At 45.4% G+C, this 13,390-nt stretch overlaps 1 protein-coding gene and 1 pseudogene across 1 annotated transcript in view; one reads left to right on the top strand and one right to left on the bottom strand.

Moving 5' to 3' along the window:
• Nucleotides 1–3,358: 3,358 nt before the first annotated feature.
• LOC144163862 (uncharacterized) overlaps nucleotides 3,359–13,390 on the top strand; it is a 162,216-nt gene continuing 152,184 nt past the window's right edge. Inside the window, exon 1 of the mRNA XM_077694540.1 lies at nucleotides 3,359–3,480. Coding sequence (XP_077550666.1) covers nucleotides 3,411–3,480 — 70 coding nt within the window. The 5' untranslated portion in view covers nucleotides 3,359–3,410. The remainder of the gene's footprint in view (nucleotides 3,481–13,390) is intronic.
• Nucleotides 5,141–6,092, bottom strand: LOC144164073 (uncharacterized; annotated as a pseudogene).

Genomic DNA, 13,390 nt, shown 5'->3' on the forward strand with positions numbered 1-13,390 from the left:
CGATAAAGACGTTTCTTATTGTTATTGAGGCGTCGAAGTCGCTGGTTATACCAAGGAGCGGTGTTTTTTGTTTTTATGGTGATGGTTGGGATGAACCTGCTGATTAAATTAGTAAGTGCGCTTTTGAAAATGACCCAATTATCTTCAACTGAACGCGATCCGTGTTCTTCCAAGAAATTATCTGCGAATGAGAGCAGTTAGTTCATTGTTAATACTTGTGTAGTCAGCCCTATTGTAACATCTTATTTGTTTTTAGTAGTTTTGCGCTTGATAGGAGAAATATGAAGAATACCAGTAAGGATGTCGTGGTCCGATAGCTCATCGAGATGCGTAATGTAAGAACAAATATCAGGGTCATTGGTAAAAACTAAGTCGAGAATGTGAGCCGATGTGGACGAACAGCGCGCGGGACAACTAATTAACTGAACCAGTGAAAAATCGAGACAAGACTGAACAAAGTTATGCGCTTCGGTTTGGCCAACCGTAACTGATTGAGTGGACCAGGAAATGTTAGGAAAGTTGAAATCGCCGAGAATTAACAATAGAGAATATGGAAAACGGGAGCAGATTAAGTTGAGCCCACGGGTAAATTCACTTGAAAAATCAGTATTTGCATCGGGTGGCCGGTAAAAACGCCAACAATTAGGTCATGAATACCACACTTTATGGAAACCCATACATATTTCAAAAAAGAACTAACATACACAGGCACGGCAAGCACGTTATTTGTTACAGCTACAAGAACGCCACCTCCTTTTCTGTGTTTTCTATCACAACGGAAGAACCAGTAGTCACTCCAGGTTAGAAAAATACTGCTATCGGGGTTGCCTCGTTTAACCACGCTTTATTTAGCGCAATAATTGATGGAGTGCAAGAATCGACCAGGGAAGAGAGCGGAATGCTTTTTGACTGAACGCTTCTGATATTTGTGCACAAAAAAGAGAGGCCACTAGAACGGACCTTTTGTGGTGATGGACAGGAATTTTTTGTTGAATGGGAAGTGGGAGGGGAGTGCAGTCATACCGTGGTTGGATTTGGAACGGGTGCCGCTTGATTTGCAATGGTGTCCCACACGTACACGTGGTTGTTTATGCATAGCCTGTCAAAAACGAACTTCACGCGGTCACCATCCTTTTTAGCTGTTTTTGAAAACTGCAGTAAGTTTCGCCGTTTGTCACGAACTGGCTTCGAAAAGTCACGTGACAAGCCGTAAGACGTATTTTTCAGCTTGCTGCCACGGCTCATTATCGCCTCTACCTCCTTATCATCGAAGAATTTGGCAATAATTGGCCGCGCTTTATCTGGCGAGAAACGCCCCAGGCGATGTGCTCGTGCGATGGAAGTGACCGTAAGTTGAAGGTGGTGTTGAGAAAAATCAGTTGCAACCTTTTCAACAGCATCCAATGACTCTGATTCATTACTGTCAGTGATGACATAAAATAACACGTTGGACCTTCGCGAGCGGTCTTCTAGATCGTCAATCTTATCCTCGATATTAGAAATATTTCTTAGCCTTGTGGCGGCCCCTGAGGCACCAGAAGACTGAAGTTGAGATTGTACATCGACAATTTGGCTTCGAATTTTTGAAATTTACTCGTTGTTTGCGGGAAGTTGCAGTGACGCAGACGACTCCAATTAGGATTCTATTTCAGCGACTTGTTTGGAAAGCAAATCAGTCATTGTTCAGGCCTATATCTGTATAAATACATTGTACAATCTGTACAAAAACATTGAGCCGCTATTTAAAAGTTATTAGACGCCTTAAAGAATATTGCGAAGGCTTGAACAATAATTTTTATGAGATATGCTTTTTTTTTCTTTTTTTTTTCAATTTTAGCATGAAGTTCACTACTGCCTCGATCGGAGCACAAGAAGTGTTTTCTGCTGTACAAGGAGCTGTGGAATAAGGAATCGTTGAATCGTTTGCCTCCATCGCTAGAACAGCAAGACTGTAAACAACCATGCTTACTAACATTTTTTAAAATTTTTTTTTCTGAATAATACTTTTTGTGCTTCCCCTGTTTATAGTACTCAAACCTGTTTTTTCTGAGATAATATTGCAGAAGTTCTTGTTATAGTGTTTGCATATTCAATTAGCGTGCTAAACTGACCCGTACCTCGACTGCCTACATATCTTTTAACAACATTTTCGCATTTATTAACAGGAGGTCCCCCCGACAGTTTTTCTTTAGGACCTCCTTCTGTACTAATAACTACGTGCAATGTGTATGTACCGAAAAATGTTTAATAAAATCCTTGAAATCCTTGAAAAATAAATTAAGGAGGGGGGGGGGCGGGGGGCTAATCGCTTAGTGACAAACTTGAGATGTGTAGCTCGGACGCCCGTAGCACCAAATTAAACGGAAGTTCGAGTTTCCCAATGCGCCGGACGTCAAGTGCGTGACTCCGACGTACGGCTGACGGCGAGACCGTACGGCCGCCTGCATGAGGAAATCGTGGAAAATCGGAACCCAGAAATGCTCAAGCTTAAAAAACCTGTCTCCCGGCCGCGGCTCTTTTTTATTGTCATTATTAGTTCCTCTTCGGGGAAACGGGCTTGCAGCCGAAGACGCCCAGCGCGGGTGCACAGCTGCCCGCGCTGCCATGTGCTGATTAAAAAAACATTTTCCCGCCTGGTGCGCTTCGAGTCGAGCAAGGGCAACAGGGAGTGTAGCGCAACGGCGGAAGAGCCAAGTGTTCCTTCGCCTTTCCCTCTCGCACTCCTCCTTTTCTTTCTTTCGTTTGCGAATACCTGAACACATCTGAGGGGTGAGGCTGACTTGACTGTTGGACAGTGATTTGAGCCCGGCAAACTTTACGTCGTTGTTTTTCTCCCCTGACCCAATCATCAACCAACCAGGGCCTACCGCCTTCTGCTCAATAAAGTCATTTATTCGTTCATTCCCTCTCCCTTCTCTCTTTCCCGTAAAACCGCATTGCATGAAGAAACAGTATTTCGAATTGGCATGACATCTTGCCACCAGAATTTGCAATCCCACCTCCGTCGAAGCCGCTCCGTGTCCGTTTCTATATCCCGAGCCGCCGGTATCCGTCCAACGTGTGACCATGAATGCGACCGCCCACGATAATGTTTTTTTTTTCTTGTAGCTTCATGGCGGCGCTTGTTCGGTTGGAGCCGGCGCACTCTCACACGGCGGGGCCACGTGACACGGTGGCGTTAACTTCGATTTTACTTTTCCTTCTCCAGTGGCGCCGTCTCCTTTTCGTTCCTCCATTCAACATTGCTTGTTGGTCGTGTAACAGGCTGTCGAAAGAATGCGGCCGTGGCGCCATCCAGTGAACGCGGATGGAGACTGGGAACTGGCGCTCACGGAGAACACGCGCTGTGCTCCCAGTTTCACAGCAGGCGTACAGCACGTCAGCCGGGGTCCCGGCTGTACACTATCAGTATGAAGCCAGCAGCATCTTGCTTTTCTATCGCACCATCTCGAGAAAGGGACCTGTTGAGTCGTTTTCAGGGTAAGCGACGACTTTTCACTGTTTGTAATCCTTTTCGTTTTTTTCTCAGCACGGTCGCGATGGTTTTGGATAACTCGTGACGAACTTGCAACGGTTTCCGGCGCCATAAACCATTATGTTCGTGGGACTACACGCCGGCAGGACTATGTTAAGTGGTATAGTTCTTCCGGCGCTCCAAGCAGCGGTCTCTAATCTTAGCGTCAGATCGTGGTTTATTTTTCACTGCAGTTTATTTTTCACCGCAACATTGCATCACCTTTGATTTGTCACCCCAATATACAGCTCAGCATGACGGTAATCCATCAATTGCGTGTACTTTGAGAAGATGGCAAGAGCCTGCATTCAATTACTCTGCGCTCAAGGTATTTTTTAGAATGGGTATATTTGAGGCGATAGAGAATTGAAATCTCCCCCTGAGCGATGACATTTTCCTGGAGATGTGCAGTAAAGAGGCTACCGTAATTACCCGATTCTAACGCGCCCCCTATTCTAACGCGCACCTGATTTTCCTGGCAAAAAAAAAACCGAAAAAATTGCACCTCCGATTGTAACGCGCACGGAACTTTGTGAGCAAGAAAAACGAATGTGATAGAAACGGACGATTTGTTTCCCGAAGTAATCTCGCTTATCTCACTCCTCGTCGCTCTCCGCTGACCACATCTCGTCCTCGGTGCCGTCAAGCGCGTTCGCGATGCCACACTTCTGAACGAACGTTCAACCATGGTCGATGGGATCGTGGCCTACGCCTCGCACGCCCACCCCGCGAGCTTCTCCAGAGGCGCACGCTTCAGCCGACCGCTCGTTTTGAACGCGAGTGAGTCGCTGCTGCCATTGCTGTTATCGAGCGCGCAAGTGGAACGATTTGACGATTTGTGTGAACGCCGAAAGAAAAGCCTAGGCACCTATGGTTCCTGCGTCCGAAAAATTGCTGCTAAAAGCTTTGGCGCCATCTTGAGATGGGGATTGCGATAGGTGGGACGACATTTCCACTGTTTCGACAGTTTCGGTTTGGTATCCGATTCTAACGCGCATGCGATTTTTCGACCTATTTTTCCGCAAAAAAAGTGCGCGTTAGAATCGGTAAGTACAATACTGCTATCGTTACCTCATGGTTTTCAGAGCAGCATAATTAGGTAGCAGCAGAAAATACAGTTATGCCCCTGTCACACCGCACATCTAATGACATTTAGAGAAAATGTCATTCGCTCTAAATGACATTAATTCGGCGCTATACGAGAATACCGAATGACATTTGAGACGAATGACATTCAGGGGCGTAACTAGATATAAGGGCGTCCAGGGCAAATAAAATTTAGCGCCCCGCATGATGATAGTGATAATGATATCATCATTTTATTATTATTCTTATTATTATTAATATTGTTATTATTATTATTAGTATTATTATTATCATCATCATCATCATCAATGCGGGAAAAAAGGCCACCTCGCTGTTTCGGGCAAGCGAATGAATGATTTCTTGAATGATTGTTCACTTCTGTGCAGTATAGCCGTCCTGTACATCCAAATATCATATGATACACCAGAAGTCCACTAGGCCTGAAAAAAGGTGAAAGAATAAATGGACCTTGCCGCACCGGTCACCTGTTGACGTCTCGCTTTACGCGAAGTTCATAAATTAGGTACAACGACACAAAAGAACGACGAAATAGGCATGTAACAGTTTTTCTCTGCATTGCAATGCAATGTATTGCTCAAAATTATTTATTGCACACATCAAATCTGTATACTATGCCTACATGTTTTTATCAATGCCATTGGTGCGTCGAAAAACTCGTTCCGGCAAACTCTGTCGTCTCCTCGTTGTCGCTTCTTTTGTGACGCCAGCGCTGTTGTTGATCGTGAACAATTGTCAAGAAACACGCGTTTTTATATTTAAACGCTTTATATACATCGTTTGGTTATTATTACCAAAAGTATAAAAAGGATTGTACACTAGGGCACTCCGTCAAAACTAGAGCAGCACTTTTCTTGCTTTCGATGAAGCAAACTGTTCTATAATGACATCAAAGTTCGTTTTTTCAATTTGTTCTCTTTCCACACTCAGAAGAGCAAGATCAGAAAGTCTGTCCTGGCCCATTGTGGCGCGCAAATAAGAAAGTATCAATTTCAGCTTGCTGAAGGAACTCTCACAACCAGCGATAAAAACTGCTATGGTTATCATTATTTAAATGGCGACGCGAAGGTTGGGGAATACCCTGTCATCTCCATACTCTACAATAAATTTCAGAAGTTTTTCAGGTCTTGACACTTTATGGTCAACCCGCCGTGAAAGCAGCAGTCGGCAATCTAAAATCTCTTCATAGAGGTCCTGCGCGTCAACGTCGGAACTGTAAAACTCGCCAAAGGTGTAGCAATTTTTTTTAGTTTGTTTTTGTCGTCGCTGTAGCACAGCTTGTTCATGTCCAGGAGAAAGCCAAACTTGGCATCGGTGTTCTGCACCGAGTAAACAGTTCGTCGATTTCGGAATGTAGACGGTCGAGAGTGGATTTCATGACCCGTTCTATTCCCTGCTTAGCCGTTAACTCTTCTCCTTTGGACTTCTCACCAGGCATCTGTTTTTTTCGTCGTGAACGCCTTTCAACATCGACATCCCATCCATCGACAGCCCTTCATCGAGTGACTCACCCACCGGAAGTTTCCCTCTCGTCATGAAAGTGATCTCTGAGTGATTTCATGTCTAAGGCAGAATCGTGAAAGTTCATTTTTGGATCTTGCAGCCTTTTCTGGACACGATCTATGCGAACCAGTATCTTGTTCCAAAAGCCGAGCAAATTCAAAAAATCATAACTCAGCATCCGCGTGTGCAATAGTGTGGCAGCACTTCTAGTTTCGCTCGTTTCTTCGTCGTCATTTGCCATTCCTTGGAGAACGTAAAGTATCTCCTCAAGGTATCTACAGACTGGCTTCACCGCTTCGACCCTCGCACTCCATCTAGTATCTGACTCTGACTTGACCACAACGGGCACCGCATCTTTCAGTTTCTCCCAACGGCGTGTGGAACGAGAAAAAACACGTTAAGTGCTTCGATGGTCCCAAAAAAGGTCATCATCATGGTGTCTACTTTTGCAGCATGTACTCCAACCAAGTTGAGCAAGTGATTGTCGCAGTTTACGAAGATTGCCAGTTGGTTTTTTTCCGCTATTCTTTGACTGACACCACCTTTTTGTCCTGCCATCACTGCAGCGTTGTCATAGCGCTGTGACCGACAGTTCTGAAGGTCCATTTTGTCCTCTTTTAGCTTGCTTAGGATCACCTCAACGAAGCTCTCAGCACCTTTCTTCCTTACCTCGATGAAACGGAGGAAGGACTCCTCAACCTTAACTGATTTCTTATCGAAGTCAACTTCCACGTATCGAACAACCTCTGACATTTGTTCACGGTGTGCCTGGTCGGGAGTCGTGTCGAACATAATGCCATAATACTTGGCTTTGCGGATTCTTTGCAGCAAGGATTCACGAACTGCTGCAGCCATCATGTGGATGAATTCGTTTTGTACAAGAGGTGATAGGTACGATGTGGACCCGGGATGACTTTCAACGTTGCGAGGTGTTGCTTTATAACGGGGTCAAAAACTGCAACTAACTTCAAAAGAGCAAAGAAATTTCCGACATTGCTTTCGCGGCCTGTTTGGAGACTCTCTCGGTGCCTTCGCAATGCCAAGTTCTGAGTAGCGAGGAATTTTATGCAGTGGAGGACTCTTGTCAAAATTTCATGCCACTTGTGCTTTTCTTTCTCCATCGGTGATTGTAGGTCGACATCAATTATTCCTGCGGTGTCCATTAAATTTATTTTCATTTCTTTCCACTGTGTAAAACACATTCGGTGATTTCTTGCATTTTCGTGAAGTGTCATCTTCTCAGGTGCCTTCCACTTGGTAAATCCCCCTTCTTGCTCCAAAGGTGATAGCTCATCTGAGCGGGAAAAAAGGAGGCAACAAATGCAAAATGCTACCTTTTTGGAAGGAGAGTAGGCTAGCCACGAGCGGGTCACTTCTTCACCACGACCATCACCTAACTTCTTCTTAAACCAGCCCTTGGTCATCGATCGGTTGTTTGTTGGCAAGAAAGGTCCTTCCCCATTTTGGAAATACTTGGCACCGAGCTTAACTACTTCCATTAGCACAGCGTCAGACACAACGGCTTTTCCAGTACGCGCGTCAAATTTTAAGAGCCTTAAGTCGTGGTTCTGAACGAGCTCCGAAACAATAGGTTGAAGCTGCTTTGTGCAATCCAGTTCGCTTGGCTTCGTAGAATCAGGTTCAACCTCCCGAAGCACGATGTCACTTTCGTTATCCTCCTCCGCTATTGTAATATCCCCGCTGTTGCCTGTGTTTAACCCACTCTGTTTAGAAGTTTCGCGAACCACTCCTTCGTGAGGTTGTGTGGGCATTAGTGAAGTGGCGGGGGATGGAGCTGCCTCCAGAGAAGAGGGTGAAGTACTCGTCCCAGGTCTTCCAAAGAAGGGCGCGAAGAACTTTTTTGACTTCTCAGCTTCCTGCGCCTGTAGCTTTCTCCTCTTCCGTCCTTCAGCTCCGCTCTCTTTTCTTTTTTTCGTGGCCCGGTTCATGGCTTTGCTTGACTGAAAAAAAAAATTCTTAATTCCTTCATTTGGAATACACTCAGAGGTCTTTCTAGCCATCAAGCAGTGCAGCTATATACGTCAGTCGCGTGAATACTTGCTGTAATTTGCTAACAATTGCTTACTGTGTCTAAATAGATCCCCAGAGTAAGCTTAGAGCTTATGGTTTATGTAGTGCCTTCTAGAGGCTCTGCAAGTATGGAGGCTTAAAAAGATTTCTGTCATAGGTAAGGGCCTTCCACGTAACCCGGCCACCCCTGTAACGTGACTGCTACTCCTGGCTAGTTCCTCATAAAATAAAATCATTCTGTTGACTGCGACCTAGCGAAATAACGCTGCGATTGTACATGAACGAAATTGACAACTAACAGCTCTGCCGTGTTGTATTTTTTTAAATTCGAAAACTTAGCGGACGGAATAGCAAAACTGTGCAGGGTGTCCCAGCTATTAATCCCCACGTTTTAAAAACAATTGCAGTGGTATTACTAAAGAACACCTAGTGCATAATGTTTCTTGTACATCAAAGTAGCCGAAAGCATATTTGTAATGAGAATTAATTAGGTTTCTGCAATAAATTATGTAACTCAAAAAAGGCTGCCCCAATTTTTAAGCACCTAGGAGGGACATCTAACTGAAGTATTTTCAGCGACGTACTAATTGCATATTGATTTTTCTGACTGATAAGGACAGTCCGCGAAATATAAAATATACCATGTGACGGCGCTCCCCACCGGCACCATAGAGCACCCTCAAGCAGGCTCCGCCTTAGTTAGCCGGAATGAGATAAACGCGAGAATGAAAGAAGAAATCGTGGCCGAGTTACTATTTATCTGCCACGTGCGCGACATTATCAAGGTGATGCGCTGTGCGATAGTCAAAGCAGTTGCTTCGAACCAGCTTATTTAAGGGGGTTGCTTCATGATGCGGGTACGAGCGCCGCCACGTGGTGTTTTTCATATTTCGCGAAGTTTCTTTATTAGTAAAAACAAGAGTACGCAGTTCAAGTACGCCGCTGAAAATACCGCAGTTAAATATCCCCCGTGGGTGCCTACAAATGCATTATTGACACTTGACAATGACAAATGGGACAATACTTTCGAGTTTGATAAATAATTACAATTATCTAACTAAGTCTTACTAAGAAAAAAATTCTTGGCGGCTAAACCATTGTACTGGAAATAATATACACCGGGTTTTCCTCGATCCCTACACGGCAAATTTGGTTTTCGGAAGAAATAAGTGTTTTTACTGATTCTTCGTTGTTCTTTCTTTCGATATATTGAATTTCTTTTGCTGACAAATGTTTCGTACACAAATGCCAAAAGAATAATGATTTCGCCAAACGACGTTGCTAAAAGGTGAGAGGAAAGTCTTGGAAATTACACCCCTAACCAACGTTGGCCCCAACAAAGTGAAAACGTCGAACGGGTGATAATCACGTGCCGCCAAACGTCTGGTCCTAGAGGCTTGAAATGTCGTGCGCACATTGCTACCATGCTGTAGGAGCTTATATGGCTTAATTAAAAAAATTACACCCCTGAGACAGTGTAAGGTGTGTTTTTTTCTCAGGAATTCCGTATTTCTTTAAGGCCCGTTGATATATCGAACTGGTTTTGTTGCTATAGGTTACCCATACGACTGTCTAAAGACTGTTTCTCAAGGTTTTCTCCTAACCTGACTCTGATGGAGTGGATGAGTATTGGGGACAAATGACCCGTTTTTAAGATTTCTCAAGACGTGTTCAGCCCTTTAACCTATTCGATTAGATTTTGCTTACAAAAGTTTTATTAGAAATATCCAAGAACAAATTTCAGGATTTTGTCATAAGAAACCTGAGCGGGGTTTCTCATAGGAAGGGTGAGCGAGGTTTATAAAATAACACCCTCTACGAAGTGGAATTCAATTCAATTTTCCCGCGTTCCCATAGCTCGTACGCCATTTGTTGGGACAGCGGGCGCCGTTCCCTGGAACAGTACGCCTCCCGCTCGAGTCCATGTTATTTGCTGTGGAATGTCACTTATAGTTATCCTTGAAAACTACTGAGATAAAGCACCCCATGCGGATGTACTCGTTTGAGCGCAACAACGTCATAATATTTGTTTCGGGATTATTCCAACAAAACACGAGTTCCAGCCATTTTCTAAACAACACGCCTCCAGTAGGATCACATTTAATAATGGTAGACGGGAATTCCTAAGTTTTTTACAACTCCACGGGGAACTAATTATGAAAAGAAACAACTAACCTAATATGTGTTATACCCATTGGTATATTGGCCCACACGGGCATCACCGGGTACTACTGCTGGTATAAAATAAAGGAAACAACTCACTCCACGTGGTTCGCTGCCGCCCGCTAAGATTCGAAATCTGATTTTAATAACTCGACCGAATTGTCGCAATCACCATCTTCGCAAAGTTTCGTTTCATTAATAGATATGGCGTTGATTTTTAAATGGCCAGGGTTCATTGCTTTAAAAACGACTTAATGTAGGCTCGTTTGTTTTCGGGTTTAATCATTTGTAAGATTACTGTGGGGAAAATAAATAATGTGCTGCCCTGAAAATTGGCTACACAAGAGGAACCGGGTTGTTAATCACTGCTGTAAAAATTCTGACTTTGTTTCTTTAATTTTATTTCGAAGCGCATATCATTGAGAAGCATTGTGATAATTTAAGGCAAAAAGCTTTGACAGAACTAGTACAATATTACGCCGCAGACTTCAGAATACAGTCGAACACGGATATATCGAACTCCAAAGGGATCGCGAAATACTTCGATATATGAAAAATTCGATATAAAAAATATGGGCTCTGAGACCTCAGCTGTGGCGGACGGCCACTTACGGATCGGCACATTGAAGAATGACAACTAATTCCGTACTAACGACGCAACAGGATGCTTTATTTGCGTGAAAAGAAGTCGCTGATCTTGGCCTGCTTCTTCGTCCTGCACATGGAATTAAAGACGCTGGTCTCATATTCTCGAGGCTGTCCAGGTGTGACAGCCCAGTTCCTCCCATGTCGCCGCAACTACATAGAATCAAGCTGAACTCAGCCGCCAGTTCACCGGCGGAGTACGATCGTGTAGCCGCATCCTCGTCCGGACGATCTTCGCCACTCGAGCTATAAGCCTGGGTTCCTGCAACCGCAGCTACGATATCCTCGTCACCGACGCTCGCAAGAGCCTAAAAATTGCTGTCAGCGTTCACGAAGTCCCCAGCAGACAGTCCGGCTCGAACAGCAGCCGGGAAAAGGGACGACAGCTCACGAAACGTGTCATCCACTCCCTATTCGTCGTCGTCGCCGTCTTCGCAAGCTTCCGAATGTTCGGCCGTCAGGAAGCCTGCCTTCCGGAAGCAGTTGGCCACGCTCTGCTTTACGCTGTTCCAGGCACCCGTCATCATGTGTATGGCCCACAGCTGGTCAACTTTAAGCTCGGTGCCCACGCGGAGGTTCATCAAAAACCTATCGAGGAGTCGCCTCCTGTACCCAACCCTGAACGACTTAGTCGAGTGGGCGAGCGGCTGCAGCCTGGCTGTTGTGTTCGGAGGCAGAAACTTAAGCTCGATGTTGTCGAGCTCGCAGGTGGTTTGGTTGGCCGAGCAGTTATCCATGAGAAGGCAAGGGTGACGCTCCGACGCCCCGGCTTCTGTCCCTGTTGGGTTTCGGCGAAGGCACTAAGCGACCGCGGAAATCGGGGGTGCAGCGACCGCCGAAGAGCACCTTCCAGCTTTGGCGGTGTTCGATATACCAAATGTTGGGAAAAATACCGTTCGATATAAACGTATGAATTCCTATACTTTTACACAGAATTTTCAAGGGGATAATTCATGAGTTCGATATAGACAATAATTCGATATACCCGTGTTCGATATATCCGTGTTCGGCTGTACCACCAAAACAAGGGCAGCTGCTGTAAGAAAGTCCGTGGGGTTTACGTCCGGCCCAGAGCCACTTCAATATCTAATCACGAATATTGTCAGTGTTCTTTAGGCTGCGTGGGCGCGCCTGGCAATTTACTCTTAGGTCCGCACTTCTAGGCTCTGAAAATTTGTTTATTGAATGTAGGGGCGGAAGTCGGCAGCCCATCTTGACGATGAAAACTTCCCGTGGACATGCTCCGCCTCAATGGCCTTGAAAGACCAATCTATGCGTCCAGAAGAGCACACGCGGCGAATGGCGAACTCCGACATGAGATCCAATTACAAATTTAACTAACAGGGTAAAATCACTGAACTGGGGCCATTGACCGAGCTATTTTTGGCAGTGCGTTTGCTTTTATTCTGTGGCTACGTAAAATAAACCGGCTCTCCCCTGCAAATGGGGCCACGTGTGAACTGCCCATAAACATTGACAAGATAAAATATATGCACGAAACCAGAGTGGAAACATGTGCAGAGATCGTGAAAGTTGATATTGATTAGTGTGACGACGCAACCACCGTCGTCACATATCAGCCTATGCGTGCACAGGTTCCCTCGATTCAAGGCGGTGTGGCTTATTCAAACTAGGCCCACGATTTCAGAACCCCGTATTATTTGCCCCGCGCCGGAAGCCCCGTGGCTTTTGCCCCGTTTGCGAAAGCCCCGAGCTCATTAGCCCCATACACATTTTCCCCGTCTCTTTTGCCCCGTCTCATTTGACCCGTCTCATGTCACCCGTCTCATTTACCCAGGGCCGATTGCCCCGCGCCGAAAAACCCGCTTCTTTAAAGGGACACTGAAGTGATATGTAAACATTGCGGGATTACTTGCGCAAATTGTTGTCCGGAGTCCCCAGGCCATGTTTCGACCACTCTAGGCGCGTTTACGCGATTTTATTTAGTAGAAAAACTAATTCGAAAACGCTGTCCTCCTCTCTTTACGCTCGCCCATTTTCTGTGGCGTTTTCGTGTGACGTCAGGAGGGGATGAGCTGGCAATTGGCTGCGCCACGGCTGCGCTACTGCACGGCTCCCCGGCCGACAGAGTCAGTCGGCCCAGCGTTTCGTCCGCCGGCCGCCGGCGGGTCGTCGCAATCAAGGAGGTTAAAAAAAAATTGCTTGGTCGCAATTCGTTCGCTTAGTTGAAACGAAGCCAGGACACGTTTGTGAATGGAAGAATGTGCCTTTCTTTACTTTGTTTGTTTGTACACTGTATCTAGCTCCAAGTCAAGGTCGCTTCACACAAGCGCTGCACATGCGACGCTTCGCTGACTGGTACGCCAGTAGGAAAATATAAGGCCTCTTGAAGGCGGGAGAAGAGTCAGCGAAGTCAATATAGGTACTAAGCAAATAAAATCAACTGATATTTTTACCGTACAGCGTAAA

The sequence above is a fragment of the Haemaphysalis longicornis genome, unplaced genomic scaffold (genome assembly GCF_048455015.1).
Source record: "Haemaphysalis longicornis isolate Haplotype H1 unplaced genomic scaffold, Haemaphysalis longicornis Haplotype H1 scaffold_13, whole genome shotgun sequence".
NCBI classification, from domain to species: domain Eukaryota; kingdom Metazoa; phylum Arthropoda; class Arachnida; order Ixodida; family Ixodidae; genus Haemaphysalis; species Haemaphysalis longicornis.